Raw genomic sequence first — 19,154 nt, 5'->3', positions numbered from 1 at the left:
ATCCACCACCACTGCCACCCCACCCCATCTCCACCTCCCCAGATCATCCTACTCTTTAAGATCTAGAACCCAGACAGGGGCCAGGGAAGGCTTCTTAAGCTGAAGTGACACTGAAGCTGAATAACAGGTATAGAGGCCTTTTGACTGGAAGGCTTGGGTCATTCAAGAAACTCAGAAGTACCTGAGCACATGGGGGGGGAGGGGGGCCTGCAGATGAGACTACAGAATGAAACAGCCAGGCCAAGGAGAATGACCTTGGTCATGTGAGGGATGGGACACATGGGAGGGGTTTGAGCAGGGGAGTAACTGCAGTTTATAATCACAACCTTTATCCCCTTGTGCTATATATAATTTGGGTGTCTCTGGGTCTGTCTCTACCATTAACATATGAACCCCTTGAAGGATAGGATTAGGAGCGATTCAGCCCTATGATTGAGTACCTAGGGCTGGCACACACTAGCCATCAGGGTATGTGTGTCAGGAATGTGGAGAATGAGGGCACTTGTCCAGCTTACAGCCCCCGGCTCACAGCTGAGACCCAGGCAGAGGCTCAGCCCAAGCAAACTAAGTAGAAGAAAAAGGGGCTCAGCATATCTGGTGCACTCACGCAAGGACCCACACATATGAAACCTAGTATGTTCCATAGCCTGGGATGGAGGAGGCAGAGTACACCCAGGGGACAATTACCCAGCAAGGGAGACATGCCTCCTTGAGGGCTAAGGGGGCAAAGTGGGCAGGAGTTTGAGAAGACCAGAGCAGTTAGACTTTCTGGAGAAGGGATGATCAAGCCTGACCTGGAAGGGGGTAGAGGTGGGAGGGATAGACCAGGAGCACTGGGGCACACAGCTCATGACCGGTTGTAAGGGCCCAACTTGAGAGAGAGTACCAGGAAGAGCAGAAAGGAGGGGGAAGGAAGGATGCAACAAACTGATCACACTCTATGCCCAGTCCTGTGCTAGGAACACAAACAAGAAGAAAAAGACCTGGGCTGGCTTGGAAAGAGCTATAGCAGGACAGGACAGAATGGTCTTGGGGGGGTGGGGGGATGAATAAGTGAAATGGAAAACCTGAAATGAGATGGAACAGGGTGAATGAAGTAGAATCAAATAGATGGCATGGAGTAGAGTTGCATGGAATGGAACAGGATTTTGTGAAATGGATTAGAGGTGAATGGAAAGGAACAGAATTTAATACAATGCAGTATAATTAAAGGGAGTAGAATGGTGAGAAACAGCATTTCAAAAATGGAATAGAATGAAATGATATGAAGTAAAATATAATGGAATCTAAATGAATGCAGCAGAATTAAGTGGAGTGGAATAGGGTGAGATGAAAAGGGAAAGAACAGAATGAAAAGGACTGGAATAGAATATAGTAAAACTAGTTTGAGGAGGAACAGAGTTAAACGAACAGGGCAGGATGGCACAGAAGCTCACGGCATGACCTGACCTCCCTTTGCCCCTACAGCATTCCCCAGGGTGCTGCTGCGGACCCTGCGCCACCCCATCTTCCTGCTGGTGGTCCTGGCCCAGGTGTGCACGTCGTCCTTAGCAGCAGGCTTAGCCACCTTCCTGCCTAAGTTTCTGGAGCGCCAGTTTTCCATCACCGCCTCCTATGCCAACCTGCTCATTGGCGGCGTCCTCATACCTTCGATCATTGTGGGCATCGTGGTGGGAGGTGTCCTTGTCAAGAGGCTCCACCTGGGCCCTGTGCACTGTGTCACCCTCTGCCTGCTGGGAGGGTTGTTCAGCCTCCTATTCAGCCTGCCCCTCTTCTTCATTGGCTGCCCCAGTCGCCAGATTGCCGGCATCAGCCCCCAGCCTCTGTGAGTATGTATGTGTGTGAGCAAGAGTGTAAGCATGGGGGCAGGGGGATGGAACAGGGAGAGGGGTGGCCCCAGATGGGGCAAGCCAATGAGGTATCCATCTACCACAAATCTCACCCCTCACTGTAGCCCTCTACTCCCTCCTCTTGCCTAAAATCTAGTCACTCACCTGGATCAGTTGCAAGAGGTGGAGTAGTCTTTCTTGAAGAAGAAAGACTGAAAGAAGTAGTTCCAGTGACGGATGGAACTGCAGGACAAGAAAGCCCAGGCCAGGGTAGAGGGCGGAGGTTGAGACAGGGAACACCCCCTGTATTGAGGAACCTCCAGAGTGATGGGGCTCTGTGGGCTCAGTGGAGGAGGGGCAGAAAGGCATCATGGGGGGCAGGATTCATCTCAGCCAGAGGAATGATTTTGCTCCCAAGCAGAGGAAAGTCCTGTCCAGGAGAGATTGTATTTGCATCTCCATCCATGAGGATGAGGGTAGGAGGTGAAGGGAGCAGGAATGGAGTAGCCCCTACTGGGAAGGTTTCTTTAGCGACATATATACTAAAAAAAAAAAAAAAAAAAAACCTCACTGCCGTTAACTTGATTCTGACTCATAATGACCCCCTGGGTTTCTGAGGTGGTATCTCTACGGCAGCAGATTGCCCAGTCTTCCTTCCAAGGAGTGGCCAATGGGTTTGAACCTCCAGCCTTCTGGTTAGCAGTCAAATGCCTTAGACGTTACGGCACCAGAGCTGGGAAGGGTTTACACTGGAGACCTCAAAGATTCATGGTTCTTAGAGTCCAGGAGCTAAAGTTCTGTCCTTCTATGACTCTAAAATTCCAGAATTCTTTCTCAAATCTGTGAGGTAACACCTGCTTTCATCACCTGGGAATGAGGCCCCTGATCTCTTGTTTCCTTCTATTCACTCACCTCCCCCCAACACAAACATGTGCATGCCTCTCTTGCCTTGGGAGCCATGTTAGAGAGGATGTTGGAAGCTGCTTTCCTGCTTCTTCTCCAAAAGGATTTCACTTTTTCCTGGGAACTGCTCCAGGAGGATCAGTTGAGATTGATCCAACACCCAGCCTGAATTCCCCAGCTTTCTCTGTCCCCACCTCTTCCTTGAAATCTCTTTCAGCTTTCAGCTTAGCATCGAGTCCGTTTTCAGCACCTGGGGCTCTTTCTGTGTGGCTGCATGGAGCCCTGAATGCAGACCTAGAAACACCCAGCCCCCCCATCTCTGTCCCAGGTCCCGCCCTCACCGACTTCTCCCACATCTTCCTTCTCTCCTCGTCCTTTCTTTCCTGCCCCTTCTCCTTGTCCCAAATAATGAGGCAACTCCATTGTGTGGTGCTGCGCCTTCTGTGTGCGCAGCCCTGTTGTAGGCACTTCAGGGAGGGCTTGAGTCACGCCTTCGGGAAGCCCTGGTCTGAGGAAGGAGCACGGTTCCATGAATGATTCTTAGAGTGAGAAGTAAATGGAGAAAAGTCCATCAATCCCACATGCCTCATCTCTCTTCTCTCTCACCCCTGGACTCTGGCACCATCTCACCTGTGTTCCCATCTATATTCTTGTTCTGGGTTCTAATTCATCCAAGAATTGGACCAACAGAGCAAAATGAGATTTTCTCATACTCCAGCACAACTAGTGACAGCTGCCAAGAGCTGAAGGTCTCCCACATGCCTGACACCATGCCCAGCACTTCAAATACTCTCAGTGAACCCTCACAATCTCTGTGAGATGGGGACTATTGTCACCTCCGTTTTACAGATAAGGATAGCAAGGCTCGGAAAAGTGAAGTCATCTGCCAAACTGGGAAGGGGCAGAGCTCAGAGCCAGAGCTCCCCCTATAGGAGCAACCAGCTCCAAGCAGTCAGTGAGGGAGGAGGGGCTAGGGAAAAAGCAGGCTTCCCATGCTCAGCCTTCCAGCTGCTGGCAGAGGCTGCTCTGGGAAATGCCTTCCCTGGACAGAGTCCCCTGGCATGGCCTCCTGATGGGTCTTCAGTTCAGACGGTGCCAGTCTGTTCCCCCTCCCGTGTGAGACGCATCAAGGCAGTGCCAGACACACGGGTGCTGCCTGGCAGGGGGGGAGGAGGAGAAGAGTGGGCTGGCTAGTGTCCCGCCTCTCCATCCTCCATCCTAGGGAGGGAGTGGAGGTCACCTTTGCCACCCATCCCCAGCCGTCTCAGTGACAGTCACCGCACCCCCCCCCAGCCTCTCTGGCCCCTACTGGCTGGCCTTGCTTCCACAGAATTGAGGTCTCATTCATCTTGCCAGACTCAGCCCTCTGCCTGGTCTTGGCCCTACACCCTCTCCCTTAATCCCAGGGAACCTCTAGTATTCCCCTGTGGCCTCATCTGCAGCTTGGCCACTGCTTCCCTGAGCCCTGCCTTCTTGGATGGTTTGCTGTGCTCTCTCTCAGCTGTGAAGGCAGGTCAGATTCTGAGTCCTAGGAGCCATCTCCCTGTTCCCCTCAGGTAGACTTACCTCCTTAGGCTCAGGTGACCTGCCTTGTTTACCCTACCTTGCCCTGGCAGGAACAAATAGCAGATAGTATAAGAGCACTCCTGGAGTCTGGGGACAGGTCCTTGAGAGGGGAAACAAGTGGGGCTGAAGTGGACACGGTATCAGGAGTGGGCTATGAGGTCATAAGACTGCAGGAAGGGGAGATGGACCCAGCTGAGCTGACAGATGGAAGAAGCGAGGCCAGAGAGAGCCAGGAGCAGGTCGGACACTCCACGGCCAGTCAGGTCTCCTGACTGGTCACACACTCGGCTCTAATTTCCTGGAAAAAAAAGGAAGCAATCTAGTTCATCGAGAGAAAGACACTTTTCAGCTGAGACTATTCTGGGAGGAATTATTTTTGTGTAGAATGGTTATTGAGAAGCAGAGATTTTTGCAGAAGAAGTTCAAAGACTTGTAGAATCTTGGGGCTGGAAGGGGTCTCAGAGGTCTCTGGTCTAATTTGCTCCCATTTCTCCCATTATTTTCCAGCCCATCTCCCTGCTCACACACCTCACACACCACCACACCATAAGGGAGCAGCCCTGACAGGGGAAAACTCTGTTTGGAGCTGAAAACTCTGGCCACTGCCCTTAGGGATGGGGACCTGGGTCTGAGGTTAGAAGAGCCAGGCCAACTCTGCTGGCCTTCTCTCCCACCAGCATCCAGCCTGGGCCTGGGCTGTTTCCAGGCTGCTCAGAGCCCTGCTCCTGCCCATCGGATGACTTTAACCCCGTTTGCGACCCCAGCACCCGTGTGGAGTATATCACTCCCTGCCATGCAGGCTGTACGAGCCGGGTAGTCCAGGAGGCCCTGGAAAAAAGCACAGTGAGTCAGGCCTCTGGCTGCTACCTGAGCTTCTCAGGGGCTCTGCCTTTCCCTGCCTCTCTGTATCTGTCACATTCTCCATCTCTCACAGAGGTTCTCACTCCCTGTCTTATCTCTCTTATCTTGTGCTGTCTGTCTTGTTCTTCTGTTGTGTGTGAGGGGGACCCACACTCACTTCTGTCGAGTCAATTCTGACTCATGGCAACCCCTCCTTGGGTTTCCCAGGTGGTATCTCTACAGAAATAGATTGCCCAATCTTCCTTCTGAGGAGTAGCTGGTAGGTCTGAACCATAAACCTTCTGGTTGGAAGCCAAATGGCTTAGGTACTACGCCACCAGAGCTCCCTCTGTTGGCAGAGGTAGGAAATTATTCTCTCTGTAAGCATTCATTGCTGGCACTGGCCCAGTCATGCGCCTGGGCACAGGTGTGAAACAGACCTGACCCCAGCTGAGGTGAGACACAAAAGAAAGTCACTCATGGGAACTCCAAAGGTGCTAATGGGCAAGAGAGTGGTCCCTACAAGTATACACACACGGAAGCAGATATATACCACCTGGGAAGTCTCCAAAGGCTTCATAGGAGGTGGCATTTGAACTACATCATCAGGGGTGAGGAGGCAAGATAGGGCTTGGAAAGAGAGTGTTCTCCAAGCAGAAGAAACAGCATAAGCAAAGATCTGGAGGCACACACACAAAAAAATATATGGAGTTTCAAGAAACTGCAAAAAGCTTGTTGGGGCAGAAGCCTAAAGGATTCATGGGGAGAAATCAAGGCCCAGACAAAGAAGGGCCTTAAATGCCAAGTTAAGAGTGGAGACATTATCCTACAAACAATGGGGAGCCGTGGATGGTTTTTGAGCAGGGGAGTGATAGAATTGAATATGTATCTGATCATGCTAAGGGCCATAGTGTTGAGAAGGGTGAACAGAGTGCAGAATAGGAGAGAGGGGGACCAGTGAAGAGACTGGTGCCATAACATAAGCCCATGCATTCATACATTCAGCCAGTTAGTCAGTTGACAAAACTTTGCTGAGCCCCTTCTCTGTGCCAGGCCCTGGCCCGGGGTAGAGGATCCAAAGCATTTGGAGTGATCACAATCCCAACTTCTCAGTCTCCTAGCATTCACTGTCCTGACCGTTTGATCTCTCCAAGAGCTCTTCTAGAGGCTTCCAGGCCCTGACGAAGGGAGCAAGTCCTGAAGGAGACTGTATTCTCCTGTGGATGTGGATCCCTGAGCGCTGAGGCCAAGTCACATGATAAAAATCCCTATTCTGCCTCCAACTGGCTGTTACCTTGGACAAATGATCTAAGTCCCATACCTCAGTTTCCTAGTCTGTGAAATGGAGGTGATAATATTATTGAGTGCTACTATAAGTCAGGCACTAGGCTAAATGCATCACTCAGATTAATTCATTAAATAGTAAGTGAAGAGTCATATGACATAAGGGGAGGGGAGCAGTTTGCATCCATACTGGGAAATATCTGAGCTTCAAAGGGCTGCAGGTGAGAGGTCCTGAGGGTTCCAGCTGCCTCAGGGCAGCCAGGCCACTGGAGGGCTGAGATCTGTCCCCACACAGCTGTCTCCCAGCCAAGGCCCTGGGTTGCTGGGACACTGGTTGAGAAGCTCTGATCCACAGGGAGGAAAATCTCAGACTTTCTACACCAGCTTTGCTCCTGTCAGGGTCCTGAGGGCACTGTCCATCCAGGCCACTTTAAAAAAAATAAATACATAAAAAATATTATAGTAAAATATATAGAATAAAAAGTCTGCCATTTTAAAATGTATGATTCAGTGATATTAGTTGCATTCAGAGAGCAATGTACAATTATCACCACTATCTATTTCCAAAAGTTTTGTGGAAACTCAGTACCCCTTTAGCAGTAACTCCCCAATCCCTTCTCCTCCCTCGAGTACTGGTGACCACTAATCTGTTTTTTGCCTCTACGTATTTGCCTACACTACATTATTTCATATAAGTGGGACCATACAGTATCTGTTCTTTTGTGTGTGACTTATTTCCTTCAGTATAATGTTTTCAAGGTTAATCCATGTTGTAGCATGTATCAGAAATTCATTTCTTTTTATGGACAAATAATGTTCTGTTGTATGGATAGACCACATTTTGTTGATCCATTTATCCGTTTCCAGTACCCCTCTTTGATAAGTTTTCCTTGGCCCTCACTTGTATTCTGGGGCTCCCATGGTGTTGTCTGCATTACTCCATCCTGTGCTTCTATCTTTCCTTGACATTCCTCTCCAGAACCCAGTGCCCTAAAAGCCCTCAGTCAAATGCAAAGGAAGGAAACTGAGCTGGAAAGCTTCTGAGCTCCTTCCCTAGAATCACTGGCTGCTGATTCCTTATACAGATCATCAGGAACTTGCATGTGTGTGTGTGTGTGTGTGGTGAGTGTGTGTGTGAGTTATGTGGTATGTGTGTGGTGTGTTATATGATGGGTGTGTTATATGATGGGTGTGTTATATGATGGGTGTGTGTGTATGTGTGCACGTGTGTGTTATGTGGTATGTGTGGTATGGTTATGTGGTATGTGGCATAGAGTATGTGCAAGTTATGTGGTATGTGGTATATGGTGTGGTGTGGCATGTGTAGGATGTATGGTGTGAGTTATATGGTATGCAGATGTGGTTATGTGGGGTGTGTGGGAGTTATGTGGTATGTGGTGTGTGAGAGTTACATGGCATGTATGTGTGTGTAGTGTATGTATAAGGGGTATAGTATGGGGGTAGTATTGCATGTGGGTGTGGTATGGTGTGTGTGTGTGTGTGTAAGGAGTAGGGTGTGAGGTATGTATGTGTTGTGTATGTGTGTGTGTTGGAGGGTGATGTTTTTCTCTTTCTCCACTTCCCTGTCTCTCCAAGACCTCAGCCCAGGCTCAGCCTAATTTGTGCACAGACAACCTATTAACAAGTACCTTCCTGCCTCCCCAAGTCATGCTAACATAGCCAAAAGTTGACATGTCCCAGCTGGCTATGTATCCCTGGGCCTGTCATGAGCCTCCCTGGGGCTCAGACCTGGGGGCAGCTGGCTTGGTTTGGGGAGGTCCTAAAGACTCTTCTCTCCTCCCCTCTACCCCCAGGTTTTCTACACCAACTGTAGCTGTGTAGTGGGTGGTGGTCCTTTGCCGTCGGGCTCCTGTGACTCAGCCTGCAGTTACCTGGTACTGCCCTTCATGCTCTTGGTCAGTCTGGGTGGAGCACTGGGCAGTATCACCCACACACCCTCTTTCATGCTCATCCTAAGGTGAGAGCAACACCAGGAAGTGGGGGTGGGCAGGGACAGGTGGACACCAAGAAGATCTTAGCCATAGGCAGGACAAGGAATTCTGAGAGAAGAGTCCCAGGAAGGGGTCCACTTGGATGCCTTGGGTTCCCACAACAGACTGGACTTCATTGTCCTGTTTTTATCCTTCTGGCAACCCGCTGAGACAGGTTTTCCCCCCATCTTCAGATAAGGAAACTGAGGCTCAGACAAGTTCCAAGAGCTGGCCCCAGGTCACATAGCAAGTGTTGTGTGAAATAGTACTGGTGCCTGGCCCAGCACCTATCTACCCTAGAGGAGCAGAGGCTGCATCTTGAGGCCCTGCCCTGGCCTCCCAGTTGGATTGAGGGGACACCACAATGTTTTCTCATGGTGAGGAGGAAATAGAGGAGCATCACCTGACTCCCTGGCCCTGTCCTATCTGCTGTGGACAAGCACAGGAGGTGTGTCCATAAAACCAAACTGTACCAGTGTGGTCCATGATTCCAAACAGTTTAAGTCAACAAGCACTCATGGCTTGTTATTAGCTGCTCACTCTATATCCAGCCCTCTGCTGAGCCCTGGTTCTTGGTACAAGATCCGTCTGAGATTGTCCTGAAAATGCTTGCAGAGCTTGTCATCTGAGGCCAAAGTCAGAGTCCTCTTTGGGTAGAGGAAGTGCTGGGATAAAGGAACCTCAGAGCAAGACAATTCTAATTTTTCGTTAAGCTGGTATGATTTCATTTTCTGTCTGCATTCTAGAAAATTAGGAGGGTAGAGCCCTTGAAAATATTAAAAGACACATAGATTCATAAAACAGGCTGGCATGAGAGGGGAAGTAGAGGAGTCAGAAGCCCAGCAGGCAGCCTAATTAAGAGGTGTTAAGAATGCATGCTCTGGGGTACACAAATCTTAGCTCTGATACTGGTTAGCAAGGATCTTAACGAAGTCACTTAACCTGTTTAAGCATCAATCTCCTTACCTATAAAATGGGCCTAACAATATACCTACCTCATAGGGATGATGTGGGGGTTGCAGTATAGAATGAATGAGCCCATAGAAGCACTCCATAATGCCAGCCATTATTAGGGGGAGCAGTGATTCCCAGGGGAGATCAATCTGAGAAGCTACAGTGGTTGAGAAGCTGAAAGGAGTATCTGGCTGTCCCATTTCCATGTCTTGCCAAGTATAGGAGGAAGCAGAAGAGGGAAGGTTTCCTTAGGAAGGGCAGCACAGGACCCTGATGGTCAGTGAGTGTGCCTAGTACAGGGGAACTACGCTCTACAGGTTGAAGGGAGATGGGGTGCTGGGCCTAAGGCCCCGGCCTTCAGACTGGGGGAGGGCTGGCCCTGGATGGTGGGAAAGAAGAGGGTGGTGAGAGCCCCTCCATGCTGCTACATGGCCCTTGGGGGCTGGAACTCTCCCAGTCCTCATGTTCCCAATGTCCTTCCTCATTAGGGGAGTGAAGAAAGAAGACAAGACTTTGGCTGTAGGCATCCAGTTCATGCTTCTGAGAGTTTTTGGTAAAGAGCCTGCTTGGGACAATTGGTGGTAGTGATGGGGTCCAGATACCCACTATGTACCGTACCTGGGGGCACAGGGATGAATGGGGTCTAATCCCTGAACCTGTGGCTCCCAGATACCTTCGAGGTGGTGAGAAGGAGCTAGACAACCCACCAGGGAGGCTACTTCTGATTCAAGGCTAAGGGGTGGGCTTGAGGATCAAAGACTTCTTAAACCAAAAGGCCCCTAGTGGCCCACAGCCCCTGAGAGGTATGTGTGTGCCAGGGAGTGTAGTGTGTGGGAAGGAATGCTGGACCTCCATTGTCCCCTGAACACCTCCTCTGCAGCCTGGATGCCCAGCCCTGTGATCCATGGCAGTGCCATAGACACCACCTGTGTGTACTGGGCTCAGAGCTGTGGACGTCGAGCTGTCTGCCGCTACTATGACCTGGACTTGTTCCGAACCCGGTGAGACCTGGGCAGAGGCTGCCAGGGTACTGTGGGAAGGGGGCTGGAAATACACTTGGGACCCAGGCAAGACACCAGCAGGGAAGGGGAAGCCCCACTACATCCACCTGCTGCATGGCAGATGCTGTATCCAGTGCTGAGCGCACCAGTCCTGTAAGCTAGACTGTCCCTGTGTTTTACCGATGAAGAAGTAAGAGTTAAAGCAAGTAGCCCAAAGCCACACAGCTGATAACTGGCAAATCTGGGACTCGAACTCATGCTGTATGACCATAGACTCTGTGCAGAGACCATGATATTGTTACAGGCTGGGCCTGGTGGAGAATCAAGTGAGTGGCTCACCTGTAACAGAGACTGAGGCTTGTTCCCTGGGCCCCAGTCTTTCCAACTATACAATGGGGAGCTCTAAAAAAACTGAAGGTAGAGGCTGCTAGTTCTAGGATGAATATGGAGGAGCTTGCTAGCAAGGCTGGGGTGGGGGGCTGGTCACCTCCAGCTTTGAAGAGGTTACGGTTGCTGTGGGCAGGGATTGTCCAGGGGGATTTCCTAAGAGAGGAAAAATCAAACAAGAGCCTTGGTAAGTTAGAAAAACAGGGGAGATGGAATCCTCTTTTTCTTGTGGTGGTTGAGGACATCCAAAGTACAATTATCAGGCCCCATGAGCTCTTAGAGAGGGGACAGCGAGAGATAGGACCATGCAGCAGGCAGGGACAGGGCAGGGATGATGCCCAGGCTTCCACCCCACCCTTGCTTGGGGCCACTTCTGCAGAGCCTCTCCCCCTCTTCTAGGGAAGAACCCCATAAGGGTCAACTCCAGAAGTTCCCCATGTCTCCCCAGCCATGGCCATGATGATAGGGTCTTCTGTCCCCAAGGCCTCAATGCCTCCCACTGCACAATAGGTGAGGACTGCTGACCCCACTATACCCCCAGCTGCAGGACATTCAAGCCCTGGACTGGGAAATCCTGTTCAAGGGCCCCCTGCTCTTTCCCCTAGGTTCATCGGCCTCCAGTTCTTCTTCAAGACAGGCAACCTGGCCTGCTTCGCCTTGATTTTGGCCGTCCTGAGGCAGCAGGGAGAAGAGGCAGGAGCCAAGAAGACCCTGCCCAGCCTTGGACTAGAGCAGGAGCAGTTAGATTCAGAGCCAGAAAAGAAGCTCAAGGAGTCCAAAGTGTGAGCTGTCTTAGAGCCCCACTGTGGCCAAGAGTGGCAGTTTCCAGCAGATACCTTCTCTGGGATCTTTTCCCTACACTTGGTGTTAGCAACCCTGTGTTTCAATTCTGGCTTCTCTGCTAAATTGCTGTGTGACTTCAGACAAGTCACTGACCTTCTCTGGGCCTTCATTTGCTCATCTGAACCAAGGCATTATTTGGGGGTTTGCTGTGGTAATCACTTCTGAGCAAGAGGGTCTTCCTTCCTCAGCCAACAGGCTGACCTTGAATCAACTTTCCTGAGTGGAAGGGCTATACATCTTTCCTTGAGGCCCAGGTCAGGGATGTAGACCACTGTAGACCAGGCTGCCCTTCATATTGGGCTCAGCCCAGGTCTGCCACTTGCCTGGAACACCTTTCTGAGCCTTACCCATCTTCTCTACACAGTTGACAATGGACTTGCCAGATTTCAGGCTCATTATACCTGTAAGCTTCTGTGTGGTCAAAATGAACTGTGGTCTCCCAATCCCCTACTCAGCCTGAAGGTAGGACCCAACCCACTGCCACTGAGTTGATTCTGACTCATAGCAACAGAGTGGAAGTCCCCTATAAGGTTTCCAAGGCTATAAAACTTTATGGAAGCAGAATGTCTCATCTTTCTACTGCGAAGCAGCTGGTGGGTTCAGACTGTCTATCTTTTAGTTAACAGCCAAAGGCTTTAACCACTGAACCACCAGAGCTCCTTGGGGCCAGGACAGCCTCTGTCAAGATGTGTCCCTTTGGCGCCCCCTAGAGGCTGAATTCTGAGCTAGGCTCTGAAGGGAGACAACACTGGGAGGAAGAACAAGCCTCACCCCAGCACATCTTGGCTTGGCAGGACATTCAGGGGGGCTGGTGTGAAAGCGTGAGGGACTCCAGTCTATCCTCAGTGGTCCTGCCCTCAGGGAGCTTAGCTGAGGGGGAGAGACTCAGTTTCAAGACTCAGGGAACCATAGAATGAGGGTGAGCCTAATACTTCTCTTTAGGGGCCTTGGTCTGGGGAGACATAGTCTTCACACTTGAGTAATTTTCTAACTTCAGAGACCAAACACGCAGCACACGCTCACTGGTATCAACAAATAGTCAAGATTTTGCACATTTTACCAGGTGCCATCAAAATCGTAGCAACCTCTTCTGTGAATGTTGTTGTTATGTGCCGTCCAGTCAGACCTGACTCAAAGCAACCCCTTCTTGGGTTTCCAAGGAGATATCAATACGGAAGTAGATTGCCCAACCTTCCAGTTTTACCAGTTCCTTAAACCACAGGAGGGGTTACTATAAGTTGGATCTGATTCGATGGCAGTGAGCTTGGTTTGGTTTGGTCTAGACGTCTGAGTTACCAGGGGCTGTGTAAATAATGTCTGATTTTGTGATATCAAGTGTTTTGGGGTGACATCTGATTATCTTCGGGGATGGTGTAAGGACTGGTTCTTTATAACACCCAGTCCTATCTATAATGCTGGGAGCAGTAATGTTCAGTTCTGCATAACAAGCAAGTTTTTGCAATGCTTAGGCCTGAACAACTCAGTCCTTTTCTACATCAAGCCTTGTCTTGTTTTATGTCCAATTCCATCTGGCCTAAGAAGACCTGGTGGGCATCATGGTTATACCCTTGGCAACTAACCAAAAGGTTGGCAGTTCAAAGCGACCAATTGCTCCACAGGAGAAAGATATGGCAGTCTATTTCCATAAAGATTAGTCTTGGGACTCTAGGGGGCAGTTCTACTCTGTCTTATAGGGTGGCTGTGAATTGGAATCAGTTCTCTGACCAGTTTATTTCCCTAGGAAGGGAAGAGAGTTTCCTGATCTGCTCCTAGCTCATTCCTCGTCACCACACACTCCACCAGGCAGATGTCCCCACCTGGTGGGGAAGGAGGGAGGAGATGGGAGCTGCTTCCCAAGCCCTGTGTTGGGGACTTTGGGATGAGCTGGGGCAAGGGTCAGGATACACATGGCTCTTGCCCTCTGAAAAACTCCCAGTGGCAGAGGTTTGCAGTTTTCTCACGTGAAAGAAGAGGGAAGTACAGAAGCTCTAATTCCCCATTTTATTCTATCAATCGATACCTTTACATCTTTAGCAAATATCTGAGCTGTGTTTATCAATGTCAAGAATTTCAAAGAGTCTCCTCCAACCAGATAAGACCTTTAGTATGTTTATATTTTTGTTTCCTTCCCTCCTGTTTCCCAGGTTTGCAGAAGTTATCTGGAATTATAGATATAGCTTATTATTAAATTTGTTCTTGCATAATGTCTCCTCTATTACAAAAATCCTTTCTTACAAACTGCATTAGAGTTTGCAACAACCACATTATTTCCAGTTATTTAGATTTAGATTTTACTAGATTCATTGTTCACCATTATTTCTTGTATATTATATCTTTCCCTATCTTTATATTTGGGTTTAATTTTCATTTGGCTGGGCTACTTCCTCTAGTAATGGTTTCAGAAATGGAATAAGGTCATGAGACTTCCGAAGTCCTCACCTATGCAAACTGTTATCCCCATTTTACAGAAGAAGCAATAGACTCAGAAAAGATAAGTGACTGCACAAGATCACACTGAAAATAAATAGTAGAGCCAAGGATGGATCCAGATTTGTGGGAACTGATGATGCTTATATAATTTGGGGAGCCCTCAGGAGGAAAAAGAATATAAAATTAGGTGAGAAAGTGAATGTTTACTTAGAATGAAGAAATAAGTCGAAACAAATATATCACACAATCTAGACAAAAATAGCATAATGTTTTTATTAGCTATTTTACTGCCTTACATATCTCTAAAATACTTTTTTCCCCTTTATGATTAAAAGAATTTCCCACAAACTAGTTTCTGGCTTCATATATTTCAAGTCTTGTTTCTCCTCCACTGCCCAGGTACTAATAGGCCAGGCAGCATAAGACACATTCATATCATGATATGACCTCTGAATTTAACATCACAATGCCAAGTGAGTCAGAGAGTCAGTAGGGATATTCCTAGAAGCCATTCCCTACACAGAAATAGCTAGCAATGATTTATCTATACACAGAAGTGACTAACAACCACATAAACGTATCCTGATGAGCCAAAAATAACTCTATCCCCAGCTTGACTCCCCCCAACTTGACAGACCCCAGAAATGCCTGTGGCTACTCACATCAAGGAAATTGTAACACAAGGGAAGACAGAGTAGAAAGAAATGATTGTAGATAAAGAAGTATCTTGTCTTTCCAAATTTCACAAAGCCATCACTATGTGAACACATTGCTGGGGCCCCTCCCAGGCCAATCAGGGCGAGGAGACTCTAGGAGTCACCACAAGAGTGACATGAGGCTAAGAGCCAGCCAAGAGATGGAGCAGGTGAAGGCCAAAGAGTTTCCCAGGGACTGAGAGGTCCAGGGAGCAGCCCTCTCCCCTTAATAGAGACTCTGGTCAATGAGGAGCCACAAATTTGCATCTGTGAACTCACTTTCTTCTCATTCTGTACCAATAGAAAGTCAAGTGTCCCCACTGTATTCCACTGATGGTAAAATCCAGATCCCACATAAAGTCAGAGGACTGTGTTGAGACCAGAACTGGCATCCTGACACCCAGCCCTGAGCTGCATCTTCCTCTAACTGCACCTTGTGCAGGGAAGTTACAGAGTACGCAGATGCTCCTCAGGACCTGGGAGCCAGCATCCAGGATTGAAGCCCAAATAAATGAGGAGCAAGAACCCACAGACATCCTCACCATTCCGTGGACATTGTTGAATTCTTTCTCACTACCATGCTTTTAAGGAGCAATGGTGGTACAATGCATAATGGCTTGGCGGCTAACAAAAAAGTTGATGGTTCAAACCCACCAGCAGCTCTGCAGGAGAAAAGACCAGGAAATCTGCTCCCATGAAGATTATTGCTGTGTGCTTTTGAGTTGATTCCAACCCGTAACCTATGGGACAGTTCTACTCTGTCACATAGAGTTGCTATGAGTCTGAATCAATTCAGCAACAGCTTGCACTGTTTCCCCCACCCAGATTGCCTTCTTCATGCCTATAGACTTTCCATTTTTAAATGCACACAAACACAATTATGCATACAATTTCAGAGGTTGAGGACCATCTGGAACTGTGCTGTAGACCTCCTAAGAGTTCAGGACCTCAAGTCAAAAACTCTTAGAGTGAAAAGAACAGACCTACATTCAAATCTTGACTCTGCTGCTTACTTACTGATGGTGTAGCTCTGAACAAATGGTTTAACTTCTCGGCATCTCATTTGCTTCACCTGTAAAGTGAGATTGATCATATTTATCTCCTATCTCCCAAAGTTGGGAAGACCAAATAAGAAAAACAGTCAATCACAGACACATTACCCTGTGATCAATAATTAAGTTTCCTTCCTCTTCCTCTGTTCCTAAAAGAGTTTAATGAGCACATAGAGCATGGGGGTGGGAGGGTGCAGTGAAGACAGAGGGAAGAGGCACTACTAAGAGGAGACACACTGCCTCTACCTTACCCTGCTCCAGCTCCACTTGTGCCCTAATCTCTCTTCTCCTGTCAGCCAGGGCTCAGCCAGCCCTGTCTTATCTCTCCCCACAGCCAGCCTGGGACAGCTTTTCTTAACCAGATTTACATTTTTATTGATTTTCTTTCTCCCTTTCTTCTGTTTCCCCTTTTGCTATAAAATGGGCTTACCCTGGTGTCCTAGGCTGGGTTTTCTAGAGGAGCAAAGCCAGCGAAATTGTGTACGTGTGTGTGTATGTATACATTATACATATATATATATACACATACATACATATATATATATATAACCCACAGACATTCTCACCATTCCATGGACATTGTAACATACACGTTACACAACCTCTCTCCTAGGCCAGATAGTGATAGAGATAGAGATATTTATTTCAAGGAAATGGCTTATGCAGTTGTAGAGGCTGACAAGTCCCAAATCTGTGCTTCAGGAATCAGGCTGGAGGCTTCTCCTGACTCACATGTTTGCAGGGGCTGATGAGCCCAAAATTGGCAGGCCAGAGCAGCTGTTGGTTTACAGGACTGCAGGAGCTGGCAAATCCTAAAATCTTTAGTTTAGATGGCAAGTCGCTGGTTCATGTCCCAAGAACTGGAGGTCAGAGGATGAAGAGTTGGATGCAGGGGAAAGAAAGAAAGAGAGCATGTGAGAATGTGCTTTACTAGAACATCCATATATATTAGACGCAGGCTACATACCCAAGGACATTGATTGGCTTTCAATCTATTGGCTTTTCAGCTGACTGGCTGCTTACATCGGATCACAAAACAGAGGATGATTACATTATGGAAGAGCAATCAGTCCAATGTTTGCCAAACCACTAAGAAGAATAGCTTAATCAAGCTGACAAATAACATTAACCACCACACCTGGGAAACAGCAGCTCTGGGAAATTCATTCATTTATTCAATCATTCGTTCAAACATCCAACCAACTAATATATCCTACATGTCTGTTCTGTGGTCCTGTGCTGGCACTGTTGAGGATACAGCCATGTATGTGTCACACGTGGTCTCCGCTCTCAGGAAACTTCCAGTCTAAGCACACAAGCCAACAAATGGTAACAATAAAAGCTTGAGTAGTCAGATATGAAAAGGAAAAGCGGGAAGTCATAGAGTCTTCCTGGGGCCATCAGGGTAGGATTTCCAGAGGAGGTGAAATTACAGCTGGCCTCAAAAATAAGCAGGAACTCCTCAGGTGGGGAAAATAGGAATGGATATGAGAAATAACATGATGAGCAAAGACAAGAATGCCCAAGAGGGTGAAATTGTCTGAGATATGGTGACAAGAGCAGCGTGACTGGAGTGCAACATGTGTGCAGGGTGATTGGGAGATAGAGAAGGGGGAGAGTTGAGGCTGGAGAGATCAACAGGGACCAAGCTTTGAGTTCCAGGCTGAAAGCTTTGGATGACTTCCTGTGGGTAAGGAGGAGCCCTTGAAGCATTGATTGATGGATTATTCCAGTGATGGGTTATTTTAAGCCGAGAGTGACATGACAAGATTTTTGTTTTAGAAAGGTTGCTGGCTGCACCATGGGGGCTTTGAGTGGAAAGGGGGAGCTGGAGGCCAGGAGCTCAGACAGGAGGCTGGTGCAGCAGTCAACAGGAAAAGCAGGAGGTCTTAAGGCAGGTTAGGAAAGGCATCCTAGGAGTGGCGACATCTAAGCTGAGCCTTGAAACATGAGTAGGACCACACCAGGTGGAGAATTTGGGAAGGGTGTCCAGGCAGAAGAAACTGCATAGATAAAGGTTCAGCATACAGAAGGCTCCTGGCAGGCTTGGGAAGTTTCCATTAGTTCACCAGGGCTGCAGTGTGGCCTAGGAGAGAGGTTGTGGTAAGGGATGAGGCTGAAGAAGTGGGTCAAGGCCTTCAGTGCCACTCAGCACTGTCACCTAAATGTAGGCTGAGGTGGGAGAGGAGAGGGGGTATTTACCACTTGTGCGAAGGTGGCTGTGTGGGGCTGCCTCCATGCCACACTATGACAGCTCTAGGTTGGGGCAGTCCTTACTCAAAACAAAACTGATCCATAAGGCTCACTTTTGACCTCATGGTTTCCTGGAGAGGAACACAGAGCAGGGGTTATTATCCCCATCTAGTGGATAAAGAAACTGAGACCCAAAAAAATGCACAAACTTGTACAAGGTCACTCAAGAGCTCAGGTTTTCCCCTCTCAATACTCTCACTTTTTTTTTTTTTCCTAATAAACTTGCTTTGGGGGAGATCTGGCAAGATGGCAGACTAGGCAGAAAGACTACACAGACCCTCTTCAACAAAGAAAAGGGGAACCAATTAACAGAGACACAGAAGATAATCCAGAACCCCTGAGCCTTGAAGGGATGGATATACAAGTGGACTAAACCCCAACTAGCAGAAGAATTTGAGTGAAAATACCAAAAAAGGAGACCTATGGAGCTGTGGTCTGACAGCGATCCTGAGCAATCCTGATGGCACAGACAGCTTGGAGATTCCCAAGTGGTGGTAGGACCTAAGAATTAACCTAAAAATCACCCTGCTAGCCAGGGACTGCATGCAGGACTGTGCACGGTGGCTGGGGAACAAACGGAGAAGGTGAAGAGAAAGGTGGGCTAAGCTGTGGACTTTTGTCTGTCTGGAGGGTGCCGCCATTTTGAAGGTTTAAAAAGCGGTTTGACTATTTTGGATATTTAAAGAGACAGTGCTCTCGCAGATTCCTGGGGCTTAAGAACATGTTCTGCTTTCCAGCAACCCCAAGGACACTTGGGACCTGCAAGACTGAGAAGGTACAACATTCCTCTTGTTACTCTTGGTGAATGAAGGTGCAGCCATCCTCCACTCCCACCTACCTTCAGGGCCCACAGGAAATCCATCACAGTCTGTGTGCTCAGACGGAGCCTGGATGTCCTACCCTGTCCTCCACCAATTTTTTTTTCTCTTTTTTTATTTTTATTTTTTTCTTTTTCATTTTCTTTTTTTCTGGTGATTAGTTTGCTGGTATTTTTCTGTTTTAAAACAACTAATATTATTAATACTTTTGTTCTTTTTACTATTATTCTTATTCTTCCCCTCCCAGATCCTACTTTTCAGCATTTTTTCTTTTCCCTGTGCCTGGTTGAAATTTTTTTTTTTTTTTT

The 19,154-nt window shown here is 48.2% G+C and overlaps 1 protein-coding gene across 1 annotated transcript in view; it reads left to right on the top strand.

Annotated features, from left to right (window-relative positions):
* The window catches only part of SLCO2B1 (solute carrier organic anion transporter family member 2B1), a 39,536-nt gene extending 27,995 nt beyond the window's left edge, over positions 1–11,541 (top strand). The window contains exons 9-14 of the mRNA XM_007941032.1: positions 1,468–1,825; positions 4,976–5,141; positions 8,237–8,400; positions 9,856–9,920; positions 10,248–10,368; positions 11,361–11,541. Of these exons, the coding sequence (XP_007939223.1) occupies positions 1,468–1,825; positions 4,976–5,141; positions 8,237–8,400; positions 9,856–9,920; positions 10,248–10,368; positions 11,361–11,541 (1,055 nt within the window). The remainder of the gene's footprint in view (positions 1–1,467; positions 1,826–4,975; positions 5,142–8,236; positions 8,401–9,855; positions 9,921–10,247; positions 10,369–11,360) is intronic.
* The last annotated feature ends 7,613 nt before the right edge of the window (positions 11,542–19,154 follow it).

This window comes from Orycteropus afer, unplaced genomic scaffold (genome assembly GCF_000298275.1).
Source record: "Orycteropus afer afer isolate SDZICR_OR568_19922 unplaced genomic scaffold, OryAfe1.0 scaffold00074, whole genome shotgun sequence".
NCBI lineage: Eukaryota > Metazoa > Chordata > Mammalia > Tubulidentata > Orycteropodidae > Orycteropus > Orycteropus afer.
This window is presented reverse-complemented; position numbering and strand designations above follow the sequence as displayed.